We start from the raw sequence: 24,717 nt of genomic DNA, 5'->3' as shown, positions 1-24,717 counted from the left end.
ATATATTTTTCAGACTATTTTCCATTATAGGTTATTAGAAGATACTGAATACTGTCCCCTGTGTTACACAGTCCTGTTACTTTCTACAGTGAATATGGGGGTGTGCACATAAGCTTTTCAGTTGTTCCAAGTGAAACAATCTATTCATTCATAGAATTTTTTTTTTTTTTACTGTTTTGAAAAATTCATTTGGAAGTATTGGACTGGCATTGGAAGTGTCAGCGGATTGCTGGCCAGTGTTGCCAGCAGGATCTCTGTCCCCCATGCTCAGTGCACAGCTGAAACATCAGCATGGTTTCTCCCCAACGTGGCTGGTGTGTGTAGTCACCCAGGACTACCGCACTTATATCCACACTTCTTCATGGGTAGAAAAAGAAAGCAAGCATGCTTATACTGCTTTCAAAAGGAAACTAAGAGAGAGGGAAGACACAGCAAAGGCATTCAAGCAAGATTGGTTTTGTGTCGGGATATACCCTACAATGGAAGTACATATATATTTTTTTTTCTCATAACTATGTATTATTTAGGTGAAAAGCCCAGAGGGGAAATTTCAGAAGACCAGTACCGGAGCTGTCAGAATGCAGCCAAAATCAGATGAGTTGAAGTTTGTCACCAAGAACGATGGATACGTACACATTCACCCTTCATCGGTGAACTATCAGGTCAGGATGGCTGGGTAAACTTACAGTCAGGTTCCACACCCACAGATTCAACCAACACAGATGGTGTAGTTCTGTAGTATTAGCTACTGAAAAGACCCAAATCTGAGTGGACCCACATGCTTCAAAGCCTTTTTGTTCAAGGGTCAGCTGTTTTTACATGTGGCAGGTCCTGGGGGAGAAACAGCCCCTTAATTCACCCAAACCTTGTTCTGTCACTTGCTGTCCTTAGGTGCTGACTTGGGGAAGGTTGAATAAGCACAGATGTGCTGGAAATTGAACTATTAAGCCTGCTTTCAGATACAAAATTGTTTCTTGGCAGAAGTGACTTAAAATGTCGGGATGTAATCCTTTGCCTCTGTCTGTGCCTTAAGAGGCCTTGACCTATTCTCTGATCCAGGCTTCTCAGCTCTCACTCTTCCTTCAGCCTCTTGCTGGGTGCCTTCTGCTCGCATCACTCCACTAAATTCATCAGAAGTCGTGAATAACTTGCAAGTTGTCAAATCTTGGGAACAAATTTCCAGCTTCTCATCATTCTTCACTCATGTAGTATATGACACTGCTGACCTCCCTACCTCTTGAGACTATCTTTAATGTTTTTTGCTTCTGAAATATCACTTCTGTCTCCCTGATCATCCCCTTCTAGCTCCTTTACTAGATTCTCCTCCCTTGCTCCGAAATCATGGTTCTGTCCCTGTCCTTATGTTCTTACTGCAGGGCACATAATCTTCCTGAACCACCAGAGCACACCAACTGCCACCTACATGTTGACACAGACTCCAGATCTCTCTCGTGCTTGGTTTCTTCTCTGAGTTCTTGCTAGAAATCACCATCTGGGTGCCTTCTTGTCGCCTCAAACTCAAAAGCTGAAAAACCAAACTCATTATCTCTGAATTCACTGCTCTGTGTTCCCTGTCTTGGTGAAATGGAACCAAATCAGAACCCTGGAGTCACAGAAACCCTGCTTCTTTTCTCCTGATGCTAATCTGATTGGTCACCAGGTCCCAGTAATTCCACCTTTTTGACATATCTCAGATTTGCCCACTTCTCTTGTCCCTGCTGCCATTTCCTCAGTTCAGACCCCAGACATCTGTCTCGTGCCTGAAGTACTAATCTTACGTCCCGTGCTCACTCTCTAGTCCTTTATACTACTGCTTCCAGAGTCACCTTTTCAAAGCACATCTCTGATCATGTCATGAGTGTTAGTCGCTCAGTCATGTCCACCTCTTTGTGGCCTCTTGGACCACAGGCTCTTAGCCCACCAGGCTCCTCTGTCCATGGAATTCTCCAGGCAAGAATACTGGAGAGGGCTACCATTCCCTTCCCCAGGGGTCTTTTGAACCCCAGGTCTGCTGCATTGCAGGCAGATTCTTTACCGTCTGAGTCACCAGGAAAGCCCACCTTTACAAAACACACCTTTGTTCATGTCATCAGATCAGATCAGATCAGATCAGTCGCTCAGTCATGTCCGACTCTTTGCGACCCCATGAACCGCAGCACGCCAGGCCTCCCTGTCCATCACCAGCTCCCGGAGTTCACCCAGACTCACGTCCATCGAGTCAGTGATGCCATCCAGCCATCTCATCCTCTGTTGTCCCCTTCTCCTCCTGCCCCCAGTCCCTCCCAGCATCAGAGTCTTTTCCAATGAGTCAACTCTTCGCATGAGATGGCCAAAGTACTGGAGTTTCAGCTTTAGCATCATTCCTTCCAAAGAAATCCCAGGGCTGATGTCCTTCAGAATAGACTGGTTGGATCTCCTTGGAGTCCAAGGGACTCTCAAGAGTCTTCTCCAACACCACAGTTCAAAAGCATCAATTCTTCGGCGCTCAGCCTTCTTCACAGTCCAACTCTCACATCCATACATGACCACTGGAAAAACCATAGCCTTGACTAGACGAACCTTTGTTGGCAAAGTAATGTCTCTGCTTTTGAATGTGCTATCTAGGTTGGTCATAACTTTCCTTCCAAGGAGTAAGCATCTTTAATTTCATGGCTGCAGTCACCATCTGAAGTGATTTTGGAGCCCAGAAAAATAAAGTCTGACACTGTTTCCCCATCTATTTCCCATGAAGTGATGGGACCGGATGCCATGATCTTCGTTTTCTGAATGTTGGGCTTTAAGCCAACTTTTTCACTCTCCACTTTCACTTTCATCAAGAGGCTTTTGAGTTCCTCTTCACTTTCTGGCATAAGGGTGGTGTCATCTGCATATCTGAGGTTATTGATATTTCTCCCAGCAATCTTGATTCCAGCTTGTGTTTCTCCCAGTCCAGCGTTTCTCATGATGTACTCTGCATGTAAGTTAAATAAGGAGGGTGACAATATACAGCCGTTGTTTAAAACTCTTCGTCTGTGGAGTCTCTTTGTACATGGAGTCTACTGTAAACTCTCCTATAACCTTTCACATCTATCCCCTTCTTAGACCATGTCCCCCCACCCCAGCTGTCATTCTTTATGCTCCAGGCCACACCAGACTACCGACAGTATCTCCCAGTGCCATGACACAGGACGCACTGTTCTCTGTGCCTGGAGTGGCATTCTCATTCCCCGGCAGGCTCCTACTTATCCTTCAAGCCCAGTGCTCCTCTCCAAGTTGCTTCTTACTCCTGTTCCACCACTGTATAGTATGCGTTTTTCTACTGTTGCATTTATCACATTCTTTTATGGTTTATGGTATGTCTCATTCATAGACTTTTGAAATTCCTGAAGACAGGAATTGAATTTTATTCATTTCCACATTCTCCACGTCTAGCACAGTGCGTCGCCAGCATGAAGGCAGATGTTCAACAAAGCTTCATCTTGATAAAGAGATGGAGGAAAAGAGAATGAAGAGAGTTTGAAGTGTGAGGGCTGGTCAACCCCTGGAACTACTGAATGGAGTGTCAACAAAGCATGAAAAATATCTCCTTAAGCACAGAAGGGCCTGAGGACTAGGAGATCATCTGCCCTCTCCACTGCATGTGTACTTAGAAACCAGGGGCCCAAGTTATCTCCACTCCTCTCCTGAGTTTACCATGGCATTTCTGCAGTAAATCTAAGTCATCCATGCATCCAGTCAGTACCTGCCACCCAGTCTGTGCCAGGCACCATTGTAGGCCATGGAGGACAGCTGATGAGCTAGGGAGACACAGTCTCTGCCCTCAGGGAGCTTACATTCTAGAGGGGAAGACAGGCAAGAAATAAGTAAACAATCTCAGGTGAACAACAGATGTTAGAAAGTAAAACCATAAGAGATTGAGAGTGACAGGAGAGGGTTTTTAACTATAGTTGAAATTAACACAATGTTGTAAATCAGGTATATAGCTTCAGATGCATTTCTGTTACAGGTTACTACATATATTGACTATAGTTCCCTGTGCTATACAGTAAATCCTTGTTGTCTTTTATATACAGTGGTATCTATTAATCTCACATTCCTGATTTACCCCTCCCCCCTCAAGAGGGGCTGTTTTACATAGTGTGGTAAGGGAAGAGCCCTGAGGAGAAACAACTGGACAGGTCCTAAATGAAGTAAAGGGCGAGTCATGCAGGTATCTAAGAAGAAAACCTTCCAAGCCGGGGAAATAAGTGCAAAGACCATGAGATGAAAGCACATTTGGTGTGTTCCAGCAAACGCAAGAAGGAGAAGGCAGCCAGTGCAAATGAGGGGGAAGGTCAGGGGCGGCGGTGACAGAAGAGTTGGGACAAGCAGGCAAGGATCAGGACATGTGGGACCTTGTAATCCACAGTAAGGATCTGAGATTTTATCCTTGGAAAATCTCTGGAGGGTTTTGAGCCCTAACTGGTTTTTAAAAGATCACTGTGGCCACTGTATGGAAAAGAAACTGAGGATGCAAAGGGGCAAGTACACAGCAAGCCACTGCAGTGGTCTGTATGAGAGGATGGTTTGCACGAGGTGGTGGCTGTAGAAGTGGAGAGTTCATTGTGTATTTTGAAAATAGAACCATCAGGACTTAGTGATGATAGAGTGAGGGAGAGAAAGCAATCAAGGATGCTTCTAAATTTGGGGCTTGAGCAGCTAGGTGAATGGGAGTCTCACTTACTGAGATAGTGAACCCGACAAGCATAGGAAAACAGAGAGTTCCCTTGAACATAAGTCCAAGATACTTCTTAGCTGTCCAGGTGCAGACATCCAATAGGCAGCTGCAAGTACAAGGCTAGTGCTCAGGGGAAGGTACAGGCTGAAGGTCATCTGGGGAGTCACTGGACAGGTAACAGGTAAGTCCCTGGGACTGGTGGGATTCTGTGTATGTCACCAGTGACATCACTGTCATGTTCCAGGTCAGACACTTTGACAGTCCCTACCTGGTATACCACGAGAAGATCAAAACTAGTCGCGTGTTCATCCGAGACTGCAGCATGGTGTCTGTGTACCCACTGGTCTTATTTGGAGGAGGCCAAGTGAATGTGCAGCTCCAAAAGGGAGAGTTTGTTGTTTCCTTGGATGATGGTTGGATCCGCTTTGCAGCTGCTTCCCATCAGGTAAGGGATAGGGGCTCTGATAATATGAAATACAGGGCATTCCTTCAGGGAACAAGGACAGCAGAGCTGCGTTAGAGTGAATGATGCGTGTGCCGGGGACACTGAGCAAGACCGAGGCTGAAGTAAGGCCAGGGGTGGAGCTGTAGTAAGAGCTGAAGAAGTGCGCTGTGAGGGAAAGCCCGGGACAGTTGTGTGAAAGGACAGAAGCTGTGAGTGAGGTATTAGAGCTTTCTGTTATAGAAATATAGATTCAAAGAAAACATGGGTGAGCAGAAGTAAAAATTACCCTGATTCTACAGCCACCTTTAAAAAAAGATAATGGGTCTAAATGTTTTTATTCTCAGGTCTCAAATTATTCAGAGTCTCTAGAAAACATTTAAGGGAGCGTATATTCAAGAAAAAATTTGAATATTTGCATCTGTTGGAAATCTTCTAATCTCCTATTTCAGGGGGCAGAAACACCAATTCAAACATTACAGTAAAATACACCAGTGAATTCCCTTTTAAAGTCTAAAGCAGCACTGCTAGGAAAAATATATGTGACACATACCTAAGAATTTTTCTAGTAGCCACATTTAAAAAAAGTAAATAGGTGAAATTAATTTTAATGTATTTTATATAGCACAATTTTAATATATTTTATATAGCATAAAACATTTAAAAGTTTTAATTATATCATGTAATCAGTGTAAAAAATTGAGATTTTTATATTCTTTTTCATACTAAGTCTTCAAAATCTGGTGTGTATTTTATAGTCACAGTATATCTCAGTTAAGACCAGGCACATTTCATGTGTCATGAGATTAGCCACATGGAACAGTACAGGTCAGGAGGGCCAGGCAGGGTTGGTTTGATTCACCTGCTTAACGACAAAAGCCCGGCTGGCCCCTGGTATAGGATGGCTGTAGCTCCTGCACGTCCATGCAGCACACATGGCCCACGAGTGGAGACAGAACGCTGCTTTCCTGAAAGCACACCTCTTCTTCTAAACCGGTTCCTGTCACTGCAGAATGTCATGGCCTCTAAGGCCTGGATCCCCTGAACCATTCACTCTGGTGCACGGCATGAGCCGATTAGATCAGAGTGTCTACTCCAAGGTTGCCACACAGTGGAGGAAGAGCCAGACAGGTGTTGGCCAGATGTCCACAGTGCCACTACATCAGCACGAGCAATGTGGTGCTGTCTCCCACCCCACCTCCTCACCAACCAAAGCATAAAAATTCCAAAGTTAGATTGGTTTAATGTCCGCCATTTTTAATTCTCAATTTTCCTGCTTCTCCTCTCAGAGCTAATTGTAAAAGTTGGCCAAGCTTTAAAATGCAGAACATTGCATAAAAGCTGTTTCTGGATTTAATCTTGGTCCCCAGTGTACACTTCAGAGCTGTATGTTCCTATAATTGCATCAAGAAACTTTAGAAGCACTTTGAGGGGGAAGAAAAAAAAAAGTGTTTCATTCTCCCCCCATGGAATTAATAGCAGAGACCTAGAACAATGGTCATCACAACTGGAGAATTTCCTTTAACCACCTTTTCTCCCCTGGTGGTCCAAGCACTGCTTACATCGCAACTTTCATTTTAGGTGGCAGAATTAGTAAAGGAACTTCGTTGTGAACTTGACCAGCTCCTCCAGGATAAGATAAAAAACCCAAGCATAGATCTGTGCACCTGTCCTCGAGGGTCACGGATCATCAGCATGATTGTGAAACTTGTCACCACACAGTGAAGACTGTCGCGGAGAGTGCTCACTCCTCCCCTGCTTGCTCAGCTGGGAACCAATAGCGGCACTTCGACACCCAGCTGCGGTGTGGGGGCCGCTGGGGAAGGAGCCCGGGCAGGCTCTGCTGAGTCAGCTGCAGCCACACACGCCTTTAGGGACGTTTTCCAGACTGAGTGTTGCTAACCAAGCAGTGGGCACTCCTGCCTGGCACAGTTTGGAGTGTCAGTGTGAGACAGCTTAAAAACCAACCTGCCTGTTTTTTTTCCTCTCTGACTGCCCTGGAATGAATGAAATTCATCTGATAACACAAAAGTGAACGTTTAATACAGTGGTTTTAATCTCTGTTTTTCTCCTGCTTTTTATTAGAGTGAGATGAGGGGCATGAGGAGAAATACCAGTTGTTTTTTTCTGTCATAAAAGCTCAACTGAGAGAAATCAGAACAGAAGGGAAAAAATCATGTGAGCAAGAAAAATTAAAACTTCATTTTCAGCCATAGGTCATTATGTAAACTTTCATTTGTGAGGGGTTTATTTTTACTCATTAAAATTCAGCTTAAAAAAAGTTGAGTTCTTATTTGTTATTAAAATGTGAGCTGGTTTTATCAGTAACACTCTTATTCTTAAAAGCAGAACAACCTGGGTGTTTTCATTCTCTTTTGGGTTTTCCATTTATGAGTCTGACTGTGTCTTTTGAACTCGCCCGGATCTAAGGGCCACATTTCACATTACCTGAAGGGGAATTTTAATGGTATTCTCAGAACATAGTTGGCATGGTTCAGGTTCATGGAGAAAGTTGCCATGCTAGTGTCAGATTTATAGCCATAAAAATACCTTCTATGAGAGTGCTTATTTTCAGTCACCACTTAGGTTAATATGGCACTCACATTTTTAAAAAAAAATATGAATACATTTACCTTGGCTAGATAGTTTTCAGTGTCCAAGAAGAATTCCAGAAAAATGAGTGGAAGACGTACTCTTGTATGTATAGCCCTCAGGTAGAGAGTTACTACAGGTTTCCCACTACAGACAGAATTCACACTAACTCAACAAAAGCACCTCAGTGAAGGATGTTCACCTTTCAAGCTATTAAGTTTCCAGGAAACCTCCTAGACTGTCCAAATGGTCACATATATCCGTGGTCCCCGACCTTTTTGGCATTAGAGACTAGTTTGATGGAAGACAGTTTTTCCATGGACTCAAGTAGGGGAGAATGGTTTGGGGATGATTCAAGCGTATCAGCCCCACCTTAGATCATCAGGCATTAAATCCCGAAGGTTAGGGGCCCCTGGCATATATGATATCACTTATGTATAATCTAAAAAAAAATAGGTGATTCAGACAAACTTACTTACAAAACAGATTCACAGGCATAGAAAACTTATGGTTATCAAAGGGTATGGCAGGGTGGGAGGTAGAGAGATGGGAAAGAAATTAAAAGTTTGGGATTAACATGTAAATACTACTATGTATAAAATAGGTTAACAAGGAACTGCTGTATGGCACAGGGAACTATATTCAATATCTTGTAAGAAAAAGAATGAAGAAGTATATTCAATATATGTGTGACTGAAGCACTTTGCTGTACCTTTGAAATATTTTAAATTAACTATATCAATTAAAAAAAAAACATAAATCCTATCAATCTCTAGATGTGCCAGACTGAAAACGTTTGGAAAGCCTTGACTGAAGGCATTATAAGAAAATCCTCACCCCAAACTAAATTTCTTAAGCTCATCATTGTAATTTTGAAATAAATGAAATTGGATTCTTTATTTGTGATTCAAGTCAGAAAGCAGTAGTATTTCAAGGTGAAACTGGATTTCCAAGCACCAGTAAGATGGTCAGCTTTTAACGTTAATTTTATGGAGAAGTCTGTAAATGATTTCCCAAATACTCATTTTACAGGAATCTAGTTAGGGAACAATATTAAATGAAGTTCTCGCTACAGAATTAGCCCACACTGCTGTTTTGTCCAATATGTAACTGGGAAGTTCTCAGGAAATGAAAATAGCTCAACACTTAGGGAGGTGGTCAGGTTGATAAAACATTAGCTTTGTCTTCTTCCTTCTGGAGTTCCATATCTAAATGTTACAACTCAAACTCCCTGAGAAGTAATGAACTTTAGTCTTTATCCTCCCCATTCTGTTATCTGAGCAGTTTACTATATCAAAGCATGCAGACTGTGGATCTGTAGGCATGAAAATTTTTTCTATTTCTAGGCAATGGTGTGAATGTGTCCCTGAGAGGTTGTCATAAAATAATGCCTATGAAAGTGAGATAGGCTGGGGTCTGGGGCTCTTTGCTGCAGTGCTTGTACCTGGGCAAACGTCTCCTGGAGCAACAAAGTAACAAAAAAATATATATGTAAGGGACTAAAAACTGCCTAAATGGGCAGTGGGGCAACTTATGAACAAGATGCAAAAAGAGCAAAAACCCACACAGCACTGCCAAGGGTGTGGGCAGACCACCTTCGCCATCCCTCTGGCCTAACCCCTGCATCCACCCCTGCCCTCGCCCTGTTTAAGGAACCAGTGCTCCCCTCCTCAGGGAGTGACCAAGGGAGCCCACTTGTTTCTGTTACCGCCTGCTGCAGTAGGAGCCCTGCAAAGCCTCGCCCAAGTCTGGCCTTTTGTCAACTTCTACTGATTAAGGAGGCCAAGAACCCTAGTCAGGAACAAAAGTACTTTGTAAAATTAAAATACAGCAAATGTAAGCAAATTGGGACTGAGGGGTGTTTTTCAGATGCAGCCCAGGCTGGCTCTCAGGGGACAGCACTCTGTTGTGGTCTCAGTTGCTGGACTGAGAGCTGGTGAGCTTGGGCTTCACACTCTGAGGGTGTCTTGTGGGGGTCACTCACTTGCTACATAAATAATGGATTCCTGGGGGTTCCCAGGGACAGGAGAGTATGGTCACACAGCCATATTATGCCTGAACAAGCCTAGGCAGAGGCTGCCTCTTTCCTCCTAAATCATGCTAGAAATAAGCATAATTCCTAGGGTTTATTTTCCCCCAAATGCAGGGAGAAATCTGCTTAATATGTACAAAGTGAGCTATATTGTTTTCAGAAATTAGAGCTTGATTGTGAATCTGTGTCAGTCAATATTTGAGTTCCATGGTACAGAGTGCCTTAAACAACGAGTACAATTCTTTATCACTGCAGTAGGTTCAGATCCTTCTAGAGTGATAGGCTTCTTCCATGTCTAAAACTGCAGTGACAGTGAACAGTTAACCACCGTGGGTCATTAACATGGAGAAGCTTTTTCTTGCCATTTCTAAGTTACCACGCAAAAGGTATATCAAAGACTGGTCTTAAATATGACTTGCAGCCAATCACTGATCCTTAAGGTGCTTTAAAATCTGTTTTCATAATTTGTTGCATCAAAGAGCAGAAAAAGAGTTCTTTTGGGGAACTGAAGCTCTGTGTGTGAATCACTAGGAAAGAGTACAATCAATGTTTCATAAATACACAGGACAGCAGCCCAAATTTGAACTTTTTCCCACAGTTTGGCCTCTTTGCCCCATCCATGCCCGACTTGAGCCACTCAGCTCTACTCCCAAATCAGTTCTAACCAGCTGCCTGGTAAACAAGCCAGAAAACAGCACCCCAGTGAGATAGCTGGGAAGAGGATGCCTTGGAATCAATGGACTGGGTTTTTTCAACTCTTATTTCAGTGTTTTAGGAAAGAAACAAATGGCAGCAAAAGCCAGCATAAGAGGGGTTTGTTTGGAAAAGCAAACACTCAGGGGTGGCTTTGGAAATTCAGCCCAATCCCATAACTACCAAACAATGAGAAGCGGTATTTAGGATGATGACCCTGACATGTTACAAATACAATATTGCTTAAAATGGTAAAGTATATAATAATTAACATTTCAACAGAAGCATTTCAAAACAGTGAAGTTTTTAAAAATTATTCCTTATGTATAGAAAATGAAGTTCCTGCTGCCTCCGTCCAACCTAGCTGTTACCAAAAATGATCTGAAGGAGTTAATTTTCCTTTTATGTTCAATGATTTTAATCAAGAAACTATCCTTGCCTGGTTTTTCTACAACAATTAAAAGACAAGCTAACTTAACCAAAAAGACTCATTTACTTCATGAGTAAATGAGTAAATTACTCATTTAATTCATTTACTTCTGCTTTTAATAAGTTTTGTCTCATTCCATTCTTGGGTTTCAAATGTGTAGTTTGAAAGGTTAACAGGGAAAAAAAAAAAGAAAGGTTAACAGATACTTTTGTTGTAAGACTTTATTTGTCCAGAGAGATTGATTAATTATAACAAATATATGTACAAAAACGAAAGAAGTTTCCTCATGGAAGAAAATGTAGTTTTTATTTTAAAATCTCTGGTTCTCAACTTAGGGCAGTTTTGCTCCCCAGGGGACACCTGGCAATATTTGGAGATGTCACATATGAAGGGGGAAGAGTATCCCTGGCAACTAGTGGTTAGAAGCTAAGGATGCTGCTAAATATCTTACATGCACAGGACACCTGAACAAAAAAAAAAAAAAAAATCACCCATTCAAATTGCCAGTGCCAAGGTAAAGAAAACCATTCTAAACAACATGAGATAGGTAACTGCTTATAAAGTCTATTAGTTATTAGTCAGATGTCAAGTATGCCCATACTACTACTACTAAGTCGCTTCAGTCGTGTCCGACTCTGTGCGACCCCATGGACTGCAACCTACCAGGCTTCTCCATCCATGGGATTCTCCAGGCAAGAACACTGGAGTGGGTTGCCATTTCCTTCTCCAACAGTATGCCCATAGTCGTCTTTAAAAATATAAGTATACTTGGACTAACCGAAAGCAAAATCTCTGCCAAATCAACTCTAATAAACATGCACTGTGTGACTAGGAGCTTAAGAGTATATCATTTTATTAAAAACACACAGTACTTGAGAAATTGAGGTAAATGTATGTAAGAATGGCAAAGTCACGCACAGATAGGTAGGGATACTTTTCCTTTAAAAAGATGTTCTACCGTAAAAAAATTTTTAAGTCATTTATTTTGAAAATGTGAAAAGTCAAGACATGCTTTTTGAAAATGTTATAGTTAATATAATTATATGTGATACTAACACTGCTAACACTCTCCACTGCAAAATTAAGTTTTCGTACTTAGGTCCATATTAAGGTGTTTAAAACATGAACACATGTACCCTTATCTTTCTATTATTTGAACAGAGTCCAATCTAGTAGACTTTGGCCAATACAGTAAAACACAAATTGGGTTAATAAAAGGGGGGATGGGAGTATACAGCACTACAGGTCTATGATTGTAAAATGTTTAAGTCTAACATGAAGCCTAACCAGAACTATAATTTCTATGTTCAGTAATCCACCTCCCATAGTTTGAGCCAGAAAAAAAAAATCAGTTTTGTTTTAGGACTTGATTATTAGTAAGATGACCAGACTGAATGTCAAAAATGTGTTGTGTACTTTAAAAGACAGATGTACAGTCAGAGGCCATGCTACACCATGGGCACCAAGGGACTACCCATGTGAGGGAACTAATCCACTAATTACAGACCCAGCATAAAACAACTTGTAATTAGACATTTCTCTTAATGCCACTCTTCTGTCTCTGAAATTCACCTGTGCTCTTTCCCATTTAAACTTCAGCTGTCCCCATTATTTCTAGCCCATAAATCTTTATACCATCTTTTTCTACAGTAAGCATGGCTAAGACTGGATTAATCGAAGCATGCAATCTGATTAGTTAACAAGAAGGCCGATTGTCCATTTTATAACTAACATGTGCTACATGGCTAATTTGAAACCCATACTGGGGTTACAGAAATTCCTCTCACATTTATACTCATAATTTCAATATAACCATTTTATTTTAATCAGGTACTATAGAATGTAAAATGGTGCAGCCATGTTGGAAAATAGTGTGACAGTTTCCTAAAATGTTAGTTGGCACGTAACCTAGCAACTCCACTCCTAGGTATTTCACCCAAGAAATACGAAAATATATGCCCAAAGACTTGCCCCAAATGTTCACAGCAACATTATTCATAATTGCCCCAAACTGGAAACAATCCAGATGTCCATTAAGCAAAATGTAAGTATATTCACAATGGAATATTATTCAGTAATAAAAAGAAGCCACTGATATATGCTACAACATGGAGATCAAATTCAGGATTTAGGGGAATATTTTAATAAGTTGTGGTTCATCAACACAATAGATATAGTCTTAAATATTATACAAGTGAGTAAAGTTATTTTTAAAAATGTTTTATTTGGCTACTTCAGGTCTTAGTTTTGGAATGCAGGATCTAGTTCTCTAACCAGAGTAAATTTAAATGGAGCCAGTCGGACACAGACTATACATTGTATGATTCCATTTAAAGGAAATATACCCCCCAAAATCAAATCTATAGATACAGAAAGTAGTGACTGCCTGGGGTGGAGAGTGCGAATGGGAATCTACTGCAAATGAGACAGAGGGTCTTGTGGCGACAATGGAAATTTTTTAAAAAATTAGATTGTGATGATGGCTGCACAGCTAAATTTACCAAAATAAAAGAATCACTGAATTATGCCTTGAGGTGGATGAATTTTATGATATCTCAATGAAGCTTTTAGAAATATATATGAAGATGCCTTTGATTACAAAGGAGAAGAAGTGATTTTACAGTGGAAAAATATGACAGCACCACCTTAACCAAGTGATCATGGTTAACGTCACAAACATGGGCCAGATTAGCACAGGATGCCTCCTGATGCACTGAGAAGAATACACTATCATCTCCAGGGTCTTCCTTTCCCAAAAATGCACACCGATATGGATCACTGGGAAACAGAGAAACCCAAATTGAGGGATATTGCACAAAATAACTGGCCAATATTGAAAAATGTCGATGTCATGAAAGTCAAAGAAAGATTGAGGAATTACTCCAGAGTAAAGGAAACTAAAGGGACATGATCCAAATACAAGTCATTTTTTGATATAGTGAACATTGAGCAATAGGCAAAAGCTAGATAATGTCTGTATTAAATTATACTACTGTATGAATATTAGTTTTGATAACTGTACCATGGTTAAGAAAATGTTCTCACATTTCCATTGTATCCACAGTTTATTCTCAAACAGTTCAGGAAGAAACATGAACACACATGCACAGAAAATGCAAATGTGGCAAGATGTTAACATTTGCTGGATAAAGGATACAGGACAGTTCTTTGTCCTGTTCTCGCGTATTTTCTGTAACTCTAAAATTATGTCCAAATAAGTTAAAGTGATGCATGTACAATTAACAGTTGCTTATTAACATATTAATATATAGCCATGTGAATAAAAATAAACACAAAGAAACAGTTATAATAAGATGAGGATATGGGGGGAAATAACTTTCTGAAAATAAAGATTAAAAAAAAAATTAAGATATGATTCAAAGAGTACCCATACTGGAAACACATGGAGAAATGTCAATAAACACAAAGCAACTGTAAAACACCATCTTCTGTTCAGTCATAAAAATTAAGTAAAATACTAATACTCTAAGGGTGTAATGAAATTTGTATACACATTATTGTTGTTGATGTCAAGTAACACAAACTATTTAAAGAGTATTGTACTTTCATTTCTAAGCACTAGTTTTGGAGGGGTTTTTTTAGCATTTGGTTGCACCCGGTCTTGGTTATGGCACATGGGATCTAGTTCCCTAACCAGGGATCGAACCTGTGCCCCCTGCACTGGAAGCACAGACCAGCAGAGAAGCACTGGACCACCAGGAGGTTCCTTCTAAGCACTAGCTTTTGATAACAGCAGTAAAGACATATGAAGACATTCTTTGCACCATAAACTATGATAGCAAAAAGAACGTCAAAAGAAAATGTTTAATAAGTTTTAGTCCATCAACACAGTACAATGTTGTCCTTAAATCATGAAAACTACAAAAACAACTATATACATTGTATGCAAAAGTAAAAAAGCATGTCTGATAACGATATAATTTTTAATAAAGAAATCCTTTAATGACTGAAAAATGAAAACCAGTGGTGTAATAATGAAGGCAGGAAAAGCTGGAGGTGATAGATGTGTTTATGGCATAGACTGTGGTGATGGTTTCATGGGTGTATGCTTCTCTTCAACTCATCAGGCTGTATACACTATGTAGTTTTTTGTATGTTACTCCTTCGTCAAAGTAGTTTTTTTTTTTTAAACCAATTGTATTTGGCAGTGGATGCAATTGCTAAGCTGCTAAGTCGCATCAGTCGTGTCCGACTCTGTGTGACCCCATAGACGGCAGCCCACCAGGCTCCCCCGTCCCTGGGATTCTCCAGGCAAGAACACTGGAGTGGGTTGCTATTTCCTTCTCCAGTGCATGAAAGTGAAAAGTGAAAAGTGAAGTCGCTCAGTCGAGTCCGACTCCTAGCGACCCCATGGACTGCAGCCTACCAGGCTCCTCTGTCCATGGGAGTTTCCAGGCAAGAGTACTGGAGTGGGGTGCCATTGCTGCTAAGTCACTTCTGTCGTGTCCGACTCTGTGCGACTCCATAGACGGCAGCCCACCTAAGTATGTGTAATTATAGTCCTTCACTGCTCTGATTTCTCCCCAAATTTATAGTAATCCTTAGCTTTGACTCTAGCATTCTAGAAGCTACTCCAAGAGGCATCATAAAAATTCTAGTTCTCAAAACAATTGTGAATGTTTCAAATTTCATTAATTTTATTGAAAACAATTCATGGGAGGTGTATTTCAGCTATAACATTTAGGAGGAGAGATTTAGGAAATCAAGTGCACAGTGGATAGCAAGATACAGGGCAGAGGTTGGAAAGTTTGCTCCAAGACTGAAAGATACTCAAAGTCCTGAAAACCTTTTGTTCTGAAAAATATTCTTGACACCAGTTGTGTTCAAAGACTGCCCTGGAGCTGGCTTTGGGGAGGATCTCCCCTTGGGAATCTGGAACCAGGAGAGGGATGAAAAACAGGCAGGTTAAACCCTCAGGGGGAATTTGAACTGAGGAACTGGCTGGCCCAACTCCCTAAGCAGAGAGGTTTCCGTGGCAGGGCCAAATCACATATCCTCAGGTTTGGCTCACAAGGCAAATTTTCAAACAAATCAGAGGACTCAGCTGCCAAGAAAGTCTGTCCCCAGCTCATTAGTCTGACAGCAGGTAAGTCTGCCAACACCAGTGCACCTGTCCCTGGGCCAAGGTTCACTCCTGACCAACTGTGGATAATTTCCTATATGTCTTTTTTCAAGACCTCCCTCATTTTGTCAGAATCTTTTCCATTTAATTTGTTCTTATTCCCCTTCCCCTATCCAAAGACATCTGAGGGTTTGAAGGGGAAAGGCTATGTGATAAATTTCACTTTTAGGATTCTGGAACTCTACAGTTGTGAGGGAAGGCCTTTCTGTTCCCCCAGGCTTCTAAACTGCTTTTGCAAGGGTAATCTGATGGAACTCTACAGTTGTGAGGGAAGGCCTTTCTGTTCCCCCAGGCTTCTAAACTGCTTTTGCAAGGGTAATCTGATCTGGGACAGGTAGCTACCATTATCTGGGAGTTTGTTACAAATGCAAGCTCCTGGACCCCTACTAGGTCAGACTGGACTGCTGGGCCCTACTCCCAACTGTGTTAGCAAGCCCTCCAGCTGATTCTGATGCTTGCAAAAGTACAAAAAGCACTTGGATACATCCTGTTAATATTAGACAACCATGCAGGAAAGGAATTTAGCTATGTTATCAAAGTGCTTCCAAAGACCCCCTAAAACCCAAGTATTTTAAAGCATTTCTTCCAAAAGGCACAAGATTCCTTTTGTATGGATGGGACATAAACCCTCCTTGACCCCTGGTGGACCATGCTAGTTCAAGGCTCTCCTAGGGTAAGCTTTTCTGTAAACAGCCATATTTTTCTGAAGATACAATCCATATCATTTCTGTCAATACTCAACTCTGCCACTGTGGTTCAACAACAGCCACAGACAATACACAAAGCAGTGGGTATGGCTGCGTTCCAATAAAACTTTAATAAACAGAGGCAGCAGGCTGGATTCTGCTAAGGGCCTGAAGTGTGCTAACCCATCCTCGGGTTCTAACCTGATGCGGGAACCCTGGGGTCACTGTAGACATTCCCCTGAAAAGTCCCAGTTGGGCTGTATCTACAGGCGTGCAAGCCTTGCAGTTGCCGAGTCAGTCCAAAGAAGGAGTCTGGAAACGGCGACACAGCTATCACTGGTTTAATAGATGGGGGAGTTTACACACCTGAAGAAAAGTCCTGGAGGAACAACCCATCACATGTGGCAGACAGACAAGGTGGCGAGCAGGACACAGTGATAGCGGTGGTCTTGGCTGGGGGCGGGGGGGCAAGACCACCTTTTAAAAGGTGGTTGGAGACTACCTTTTACAGGGGGAATTGACCTCACGTTGGCTCAGTTACCAGGGAAACCAGCAACTGAGACCCATCCCTTACAGCCCCTCAGGTTAACAACCATCATCAGGGCAAATGTTTCCCATTAATAAACTAGCAGGTGGAGCCATTCTGGCCCAAGGATTAGAACACTCACTGGCTGGGGCAAGGGCGAGCACATTTGTTCCAACACAGTGTAGGCGCAGCAGGGACTCATCAAGCAGATGTACAGACAGCAAAGAGCAGCCGTCTTGAGTGACCTGACCATACACTCCACAACCCTTACCCCCTTAAGTCTGCCTCTCTTATGTGATATTCCTGGGGTCAGGTATGTAGTGGAGGTGCACCTCCACCCAATAAAACAAGTGCAATACAGACAACAGCAGCTGAAGAGTATCAAAAGTGTAAGACGTGGGTAAATTTGGAGCCAGGCACTTACTGGGTCCATTTTTCACGGAAGTCCCAGGGAGGACATCTTGCTGTAGACCCAGCAAAGAGGTCACTGATACCTCCCAATCTGTGAGCAGCTCCCTCTGCTCAGACAGGTGAAACGCCAAGATGTTTAACAGGCACGATACAGGGGAGATCATGACCATTAGCCAAATCTACCCTCATCCTGCTCAGCTACCCTCAGTCCCCACAGACTGTGCCAAATACAGGCAAGGTGGCAGAAGATTGTAAGGTTAATATAATAAATGGTGCCTTCCTCCAGTAAATGCCTGCCTTCCTCTCAGGTGGGGCAGGTGTAAGACAGGTGAAATCTGTCCCGTTCTAATCCTATTCCCCACAGGGGACTTACCCAAACCACCGGGGACTTACCTGCCAATTCCAGAGCCATTTCTTTTATAATACGTTCCCGAAGGCAGAAATTGTGGCAAGGGCAAAAGTGAGTTATTGTCCTGACCAGTAGTAGACAATGGTTCCTTTGGGGGTAAACAGTTGAACTCAGATGGTGTTGACTAGTTGCCTGTGGGTTAACACGCCATAAGCACTGGGACAACTGTTCTGGGATGTTCAGTTATAGTTCCTAGGCTGGAGTTAGCCTCCTGGGCCCACAAGTACAGAAATTTCCTATCTTGGTTATTGAAGCAATCCACTCATCCTTTCAACTAACCTGGCAGCAGGGGGGTCATAGGGTGGGTAGAAATGCCAGTGTGTCATCTTCACTGGCCCATATCTCAACTTTATGGCCAATGAAGTGGATTTCTTGGCCACTATTATGTCCACGGCGGTGCTGTATGTCATGCACGGCTCTTCTAGATCCTAAATAGTGGTTTTTGCATTACTCGACAACTTGAGTAGGCATTTTATAATGTCTCTCATCTGTTATACTACTTTGTAGACTACATATAGCTGCTCTTCCAGCACACTGCATCACTGCTCTGTCCCTTTCCATAGCTGGGAACAGAAGCTCAAGGGGACTCCGATTATTTTGCCATTGCACAGACCTGTACCAAACTCTTCCAGGTAACTGGCCATGTCCAATTCCAATTCATGTCCTAAGTTAATATCCCTGCTGCTGCTGCTGCTGCTAAGTCGCTTCAGTAGTGTCCGACTCTGTGCGACCTCACAGACAGCAGTCCACCAGGCTCTGCCATCCCTGGGATTCTCCAGGCAAGAACACTGGAGTGGGTTGCCATTTCCTTCTCCAATGCATGAAAGTGAAAAGTGAAAGTGAAGTAGCTCAGTCGTGTCCGACTTTGAGACATGGACTGCAGTCTACCAGACTCCTCCTCCATCCATGAGATTTTTCAGGCAAGAGTGCTGGAGTGGGTTGCCATTGCCTTCTCCGTAAGTTAATATCCCTAAAGCCTGTAATTGCTTAGAGGTGGTGGGTCAGGGGTATGCTGTCCTTTGTAGGTAGTTCAGATCCCTTGTGTTGTGTCTATGTTCACCAGCCATCCCCCTGCAGTCAGTCAGATGAGCCACAGGCATGGGGCTGCTCTATAAACTGCTAAGAGACTGAGTTTAACAGGATATCATCAATGCAATAAAAGACAGAAACCATCTTTCATGGCTAGTCAACTGCCACAGGGCTCCACACACTAGTGGATGGCCACCCTGAGATTCCTCCCAACCCCCCACAACTTTTCATTCCCCGTCCTTACATCTCAGTGGTCACAGGAGTACCCTTAGCCTCCTGGCTACTTTGTGAATTGTTGGGCTACAAGCCTTGTGGATGCCCAGCCTTGGGACCAGAAAGAGCCCAGAGACAGCAACAAAGACATTAAAAGTTATTGGACACAGGGATCTTACATGCCCGAAGCAAGGTCCTAGAGCAACACCTCCAGTGTGTGTGGTGGATAGCAGGCATAACCTGGCGGCAGCCCTCACTCACCCGGCAGGGAGGAGGCTCCTATTTATTCAAGATTTAATGTCAGGTTGCCTCATCAGTTACCAGGGAAACCAGCAGCTAGACCGGTCCCTTACAGCCCCTCAGCAGCCAGAATACTTGTCACACTTACCTTTTCCCTCAGATATATTAGCCAGTGTTCATTTTTAAGGCTTTGAGAGTTATAAGGCTTATGTGTTAAGATTTTACCAAAACTTTCAAGTTTCAACCAAAAAGGAATACATTCTGATTCAAAAGCTATTTCATCATTACACTAAAAAAATTTTTTTAATAGACATTTTAAAAAAAGAGACATCTAGGGACTTCCCTAGTGGCCCAGTGGTTAAGATTCCACACTTCCAATGCAGGGGGTGAGAGTTCAATCCCCGGTCGGGGAACTAAGATCCCACACGTCATGCAACCACCAAAAAAAAAAACAAAACAAAACTCTATGCCTGTGGTGATAGTTGCACAACACGGTAAATACATCAAAAGTCACTGAACTGTGCAAGGAAAGCTAGTGAATTGTATGGTATGTTAACTATAACTCAATAAAAAAAAAAAAAAAGACACATCTAGTTAGAATAAGCAGTGTTAACAAGACTGTGATTTTACCTTAGCATTTTATATCGAATCTAACATGTTGCATCTTTTTCCAAATACATTTCTTGCCTAATAGAAATGGAGGTGTATTCCCATCAAAAGAAGAGATTCTTGTAATTCTGTTGTCCCCAAGTTAATTTTGTTTGAGATGTCATCCTTGCCCAGTTCACTTATTAGTACCAATAATCCCCATCTTTGATTTTACCTAAAACAACAAAGAACTTTCAAAAATATGAAATCTTATTTCAATCAGTACATCCATAGTTCTTAGCCTCTCATTGGGAAGCTTCAAGATGTCCTTGAATAAGATCCTGAACACGGGACAAAATAATCTCATTAGAACTGTTGCAATTTTCTGGACCATACGGTGGGTCTATAGTCAAGACCCCAGCCACACAGAGAGTCTTTCGTGAATCTCTCTGTTCGGTGATGGGGATGTGATTCTTCTCCAGCCATTTCTTCAGGCTGTTCTTCCTCTTTTCCAGATCCTCAGGGCTGTATGCTTTGCAGTCTCCAGACATGAACAAATGCATCAGCTTCTCTCGCACGCTATGGTCCCCTTCATTCACAATTTCAACAGTCTGTACAGCATGTCCCATAATTCCAGTCACAGACATGCTGCCATCTTCAAGGAAGTTCACGAGGACAATACTTTGGAGGAAAAATAAGTTCAGACCACAGTTGCAAAAGAAAAACCTAAAGGCCCATAAAACTAAGGAAGCAATGAAATGAGCGCATCAACCCCAACAGGTCACTAGAACAATAGGGAATGTTCTCTCCACTTTAAATTAATACTCTCACCACCAAATATTTTCACTTGTTTAATATGAATTCTCTGAAGGTCCTAAACATCTAAACCTTTTGTCCAGCTAATCATTGTGGGATGTAGTTAAAGCATTACTTTAAAAGTTATGAATGTTTTAATATGTATTAGGAAAGAAGAGAGTACAGATTTAACTTTTAGAGTTAGGAAACAAATGAATAACTCCCCTTCAGAGCAGACCAAAGAAATAACACAGCACAAAATTAATGAAACAGAAAACAGAAGAGTCAAGTCAGTAAGAGGATCATCAAAGCCAAAAGCTGGTTCTTTGAAAAGGGTATATAAATTTCACAAAACTCAGGCAAGATTAATAAAAAGAGAAAGAAGGCACACATAAATAGTATTAGGAATAAGGCAGCAAAAAATAATAGTATACAATATTAAAAACATTTAAACCAGTAATTTTGACACTTAGAAAACTTCCTAGAAAATATGAATTTCTACTACTGACTCAAAAAGAAAGAGAGAGAATGTAAATAGTCCTATAACCTTAAAAAAAAAACAAAAAACCTGAAATAACCAGTTTAAAACCATCCCATGGCGGGGGTGAGGGGCGGGGGGGTGTGGGGCTGGCAGGGGTTGAGAGGGGGAAAGGCCCAATTTTACCACAAAATTCTATAAAATTGTAAAGAATCAAACATTTCCAATCCAACCAATCCAATTCTCCTAAGGACTGTAAAAGGGAGATTATGCCATAACTCATTTAATGAGGTTAATATAACCCTGATACCAAAAGCAGAGGACAGGATTAAAAAATAAAATTATAAGCTAATCTCACTTATGAATATAAATGCAAAAATCCTAACTAAAATACAATATATATGATATGATATGATGCAATGTGACATGATAGAATTTCATTTCTGTGGTACTGTCCCCCAAAACCTATAATCCCAGTCTATGAGAAAACATCATACAAACCCAAATTGAGAGATATTCTGTTAAATACCTCACCAAAACTCTTTAAAAGTGTCAGGGTCATGAAAAACAAGTAAATTAAAAAAGGACTGAGAAACTGCCACATATCAGAGGAGACTAAGGAGACACGGTGATTAAATGTAATGTGGGACCTTGGACTGAATTCTAGAACAGAAAATCCTTGGCTTGGAATCCATAAAAAGGCCATCAGTGGAAAAACTGATAAAATCCAAATGATTGTAGTTTACTTAGTGAAAACCTTTAGTTCTGACAAATGTTTGATGGTTGTGAAAACTGCTAATATTAGGGGAAGTTAGATACACAGGTACTCTCTGTACTTTCCTTGCAATTTTTCTGTAAATCTAAAATCATCCCAAAATAAAGTGTGAGTGTATCACTACCTTTAAAGTAGCCTTGCAAAAAATAATTCTGATCCTAATCACACCTCTAGATATGAATACCAGTTTATAAGAAATACAAACGGTAAAAGAACATGTTAAACTACACCATGATAATGCAATGAGCTAAATTCACAGTGTGTTCAATTTGAAGACAAATGACTCCATTTCTTCAACAAAATATAACATGGAAAACCAAAGAGAAAGTACAGTCACAGATTAAGATTCTTAAAGAGACATATCAACAAGTTGATAGGCCAACATTAAAGAGATACTTTGGAAACAATCAGGAAAACCTGAACTCAAACTAGGAATTAGCTAATATTAAAGTTACTATTACTTTTGTTAGGTGGTTATAATGGTATGTGGTTACATTTATTAAAGAGTCCTAATCTGCTAAGAGATATATTTAAGAATTTATGAACAAACTTTAGTCAGTAATAGGCTTTAAAATATTTGGAAGGCGGAATAAGATTAGTGTTTATTATATTACTCTCTTCACAATTGTGTATATGTGAAATTCTCCAACAAAATGTAATTAAAAGGAGTGTCTCATTTCTACAAACTTGGCTGGTCTGACGGAAATCTACAGTTTGACAGTATTTAGGTTCAAAGGAAATTAAGTACTTATATGAGAATAATCAGTCTTTCATTTATTTATCTGCTTTCTTAGTATGGATATGGCTTCCTTGGTGGCTCAGACGGTAAAGCGTCTGCCTGCAATGCGGGAGACCTGGGTTCCATTCCTGGGTCGGGAAGATCCCCTGGAGAAGGAAATGGCAACCACTCCAGTACTCTTGCCTGGAGAAGTGCATGCACTGAGGAGCCTGGTAGGCTACAGAGAGTCAGACATGACTGAGTGACTTCACTTTTCTTCGGTATGGATATAACATATAGGCAGTGCAGGGGGGTGGTTTCAGGGAAGCAGGACTCGTACTCACTTGGCAGAGACTGGGTCTGTGGTTAAAACCCATCCTTTATACTCCTTGTCACTGGCTGTTACGCTGACCGCTTTGTAAGTGTAATCTTGCCATTCTAAGGGGCCTTTCTTCATCCATTCATTCATGGCTGCCAGCTGGCTAGATCTAAAACAACCACCAGTTAGGATTAATATATATGTTCCCCCCAATGAAATGTCTCACCCCTAATTTCCATTCTAGAGGTAGAGAACACCAGCGATTTGCATCATCTTCCATACCAGAAAAAGTTAAATTTTACTATTCAGTCTGAAAGCCACGGGACCACGAGCTGCTGCGGGGACGCGTCTGGAGTAATTTATCTGGCACGCTTGTATCTCACCTTCCCAATCTCAATTCCAGACCGCCTTGACGTTGGCTTCGACCTCCGCAGATGCTCAAACCCACTCAGCTCTCCTTCCAACAAATGAGCTCACTCCACACCACTATTAACAAAAACTGAAAAAAGAAAACTCCTCTGATATCCACCCAGTCCCTCTAAGTTTTCGCTGGATACCGCCAGGGAGAGGGCCCCGGATCTGTGACAATTTCATCTAAAAACTTGTTCAGAGATGCGTAAACGAAGCGACAGCAGCCGAGACCCACAGCCGCATGATACTAAGGACTGTACTCAAACCAGGTAATAATTAACGTGTAATCCTGACAAATGAGAAAAATACCAGTTAAAACTCCTAGCAGCGCCCGATTCTCTTCAACCACGCTGGGAGGAAGGAATCGCTAGGGCTAAAACCGCCGGAGCCCAGCGTGCTTTGCTCCATGTCGTCACTTCCTTCCCCCAGAATTCTCTGTTTTGTAGTCCGTGGCCTTGTCACACCTCTGAGAGTCCGGAGACCTGGGATGATAAAAGTAGGGTGCAGGGTGTGGGCAGGGGATAAGATTTTTTTTCTGTAATAATAATAAGCTTCTTTGTTCGCGAGGGTCTCCCCATTCACTGCCATTACTGATGGACATTTTAAAATAAAAATTTTAAGAAGAAAGACTTGTACCACTTCCTCCTCTGGAGTAGAAATGGAATTCCAATTTTGCCATAAATCAATCTTTCATGTAAATCCTAAAACTCTATAAGTGTGAGGTGACGTTGCCTTGGGGAAGAGATATAGAACCAATGTATTTCCTGTTTGCCCTGTGGTAAGGCAGTTAAGATGCCTACTCTTGAGATGTGTCTTTGCTACAGTCCTGATGCCAAAGCCTTTGACTGTGTGGATCACAATAAACAATGGAAAATTCTTCAAGAGATGGGAATACCAAACCACCTGACCTGCTTCTTGAGAAACCTGTATACAGGTCAGGAAGCAACAGTTAGAACTGGACATGAAACAACAGACTGGTTCTAAATAGGAAAATGAGTACGTCAAGGCTGTATATTGTCACCCTGCTTATTTAACTTATATGCAGAGTACATCATGAGAAACACTAGGCTGGAGGAAGCACAAGTTGGAAT

The 24,717-nt window shown here is 41.7% G+C and overlaps 2 protein-coding genes across 7 annotated transcripts in view; one reads left to right on the top strand and one right to left on the bottom strand.

Moving 5' to 3' along the window:
- Nucleotides 1-7,419, top strand: part of DHX57 (DExH-box helicase 57) — a 60,360-nt gene extending 52,941 nt beyond the window's left edge. For 3 of the 5 annotated variants that reach the window (XM_024999077.2, XM_005212666.5, XM_005212667.5), the window contains exons 22-24: nt 528-662; nt 4,941-5,141; nt 6,720-7,411. In XM_024999077.2, the coding sequence (XP_024854845.1) occupies nt 528-662; nt 4,941-5,141; nt 6,720-6,863 (480 nt within the window). In that variant the 3' untranslated portion in view covers nt 6,864-7,411. Of the gene's footprint in view, nt 1-527; nt 663-3,411; nt 5,142-6,719 lie in introns of those variants that run through there. The other 2 variants (NM_001206051.3, XM_059891445.1) reach the window with 2 other exon arrangements.
- Nucleotides 7,420-20,132: 12,713 nt separating this feature from the next.
- Nucleotides 20,133-23,995, bottom strand: GEMIN6 (gem nuclear organelle associated protein 6). Of its 2 annotated transcripts, none has more exons than NM_001046278.3 (3): nt 23,599-23,995; nt 23,241-23,384; nt 20,133-20,811 (listed from the first exon to the last, which is right to left on the bottom strand). In NM_001046278.3, the coding sequence occupies exons 2-3, from the start codon at nt 23,363-23,365 to the stop codon at nt 20,436-20,438; spliced, it is 501 nt and encodes a 166-aa protein (NP_001039743.1). In that variant the 5' UTR covers nt 23,366-23,384; nt 23,599-23,995; the 3' UTR covers nt 20,133-20,435. The 2 variants fall into 2 exon arrangements, with proteins under 2 accessions (NP_001039743.1, XP_024854522.1); XM_024998754.2 differs by having other exon boundaries at nt 20,162-20,811; nt 23,936-23,995.
- Between the last annotated feature and the right edge of the window lie 722 nt (nt 23,996-24,717).

The sequence above is a fragment of the Bos taurus genome, chromosome 11 (genome assembly GCF_002263795.3).
Source record: "Bos taurus isolate L1 Dominette 01449 registration number 42190680 breed Hereford chromosome 11, ARS-UCD2.0, whole genome shotgun sequence".
Taxonomy (NCBI): domain Eukaryota; kingdom Metazoa; phylum Chordata; class Mammalia; order Artiodactyla; family Bovidae; genus Bos; species Bos taurus.
The sequence above is the reverse complement of the archived record's forward strand: the minus strand, read 5'-3'. Positions and strand labels throughout refer to the sequence as shown.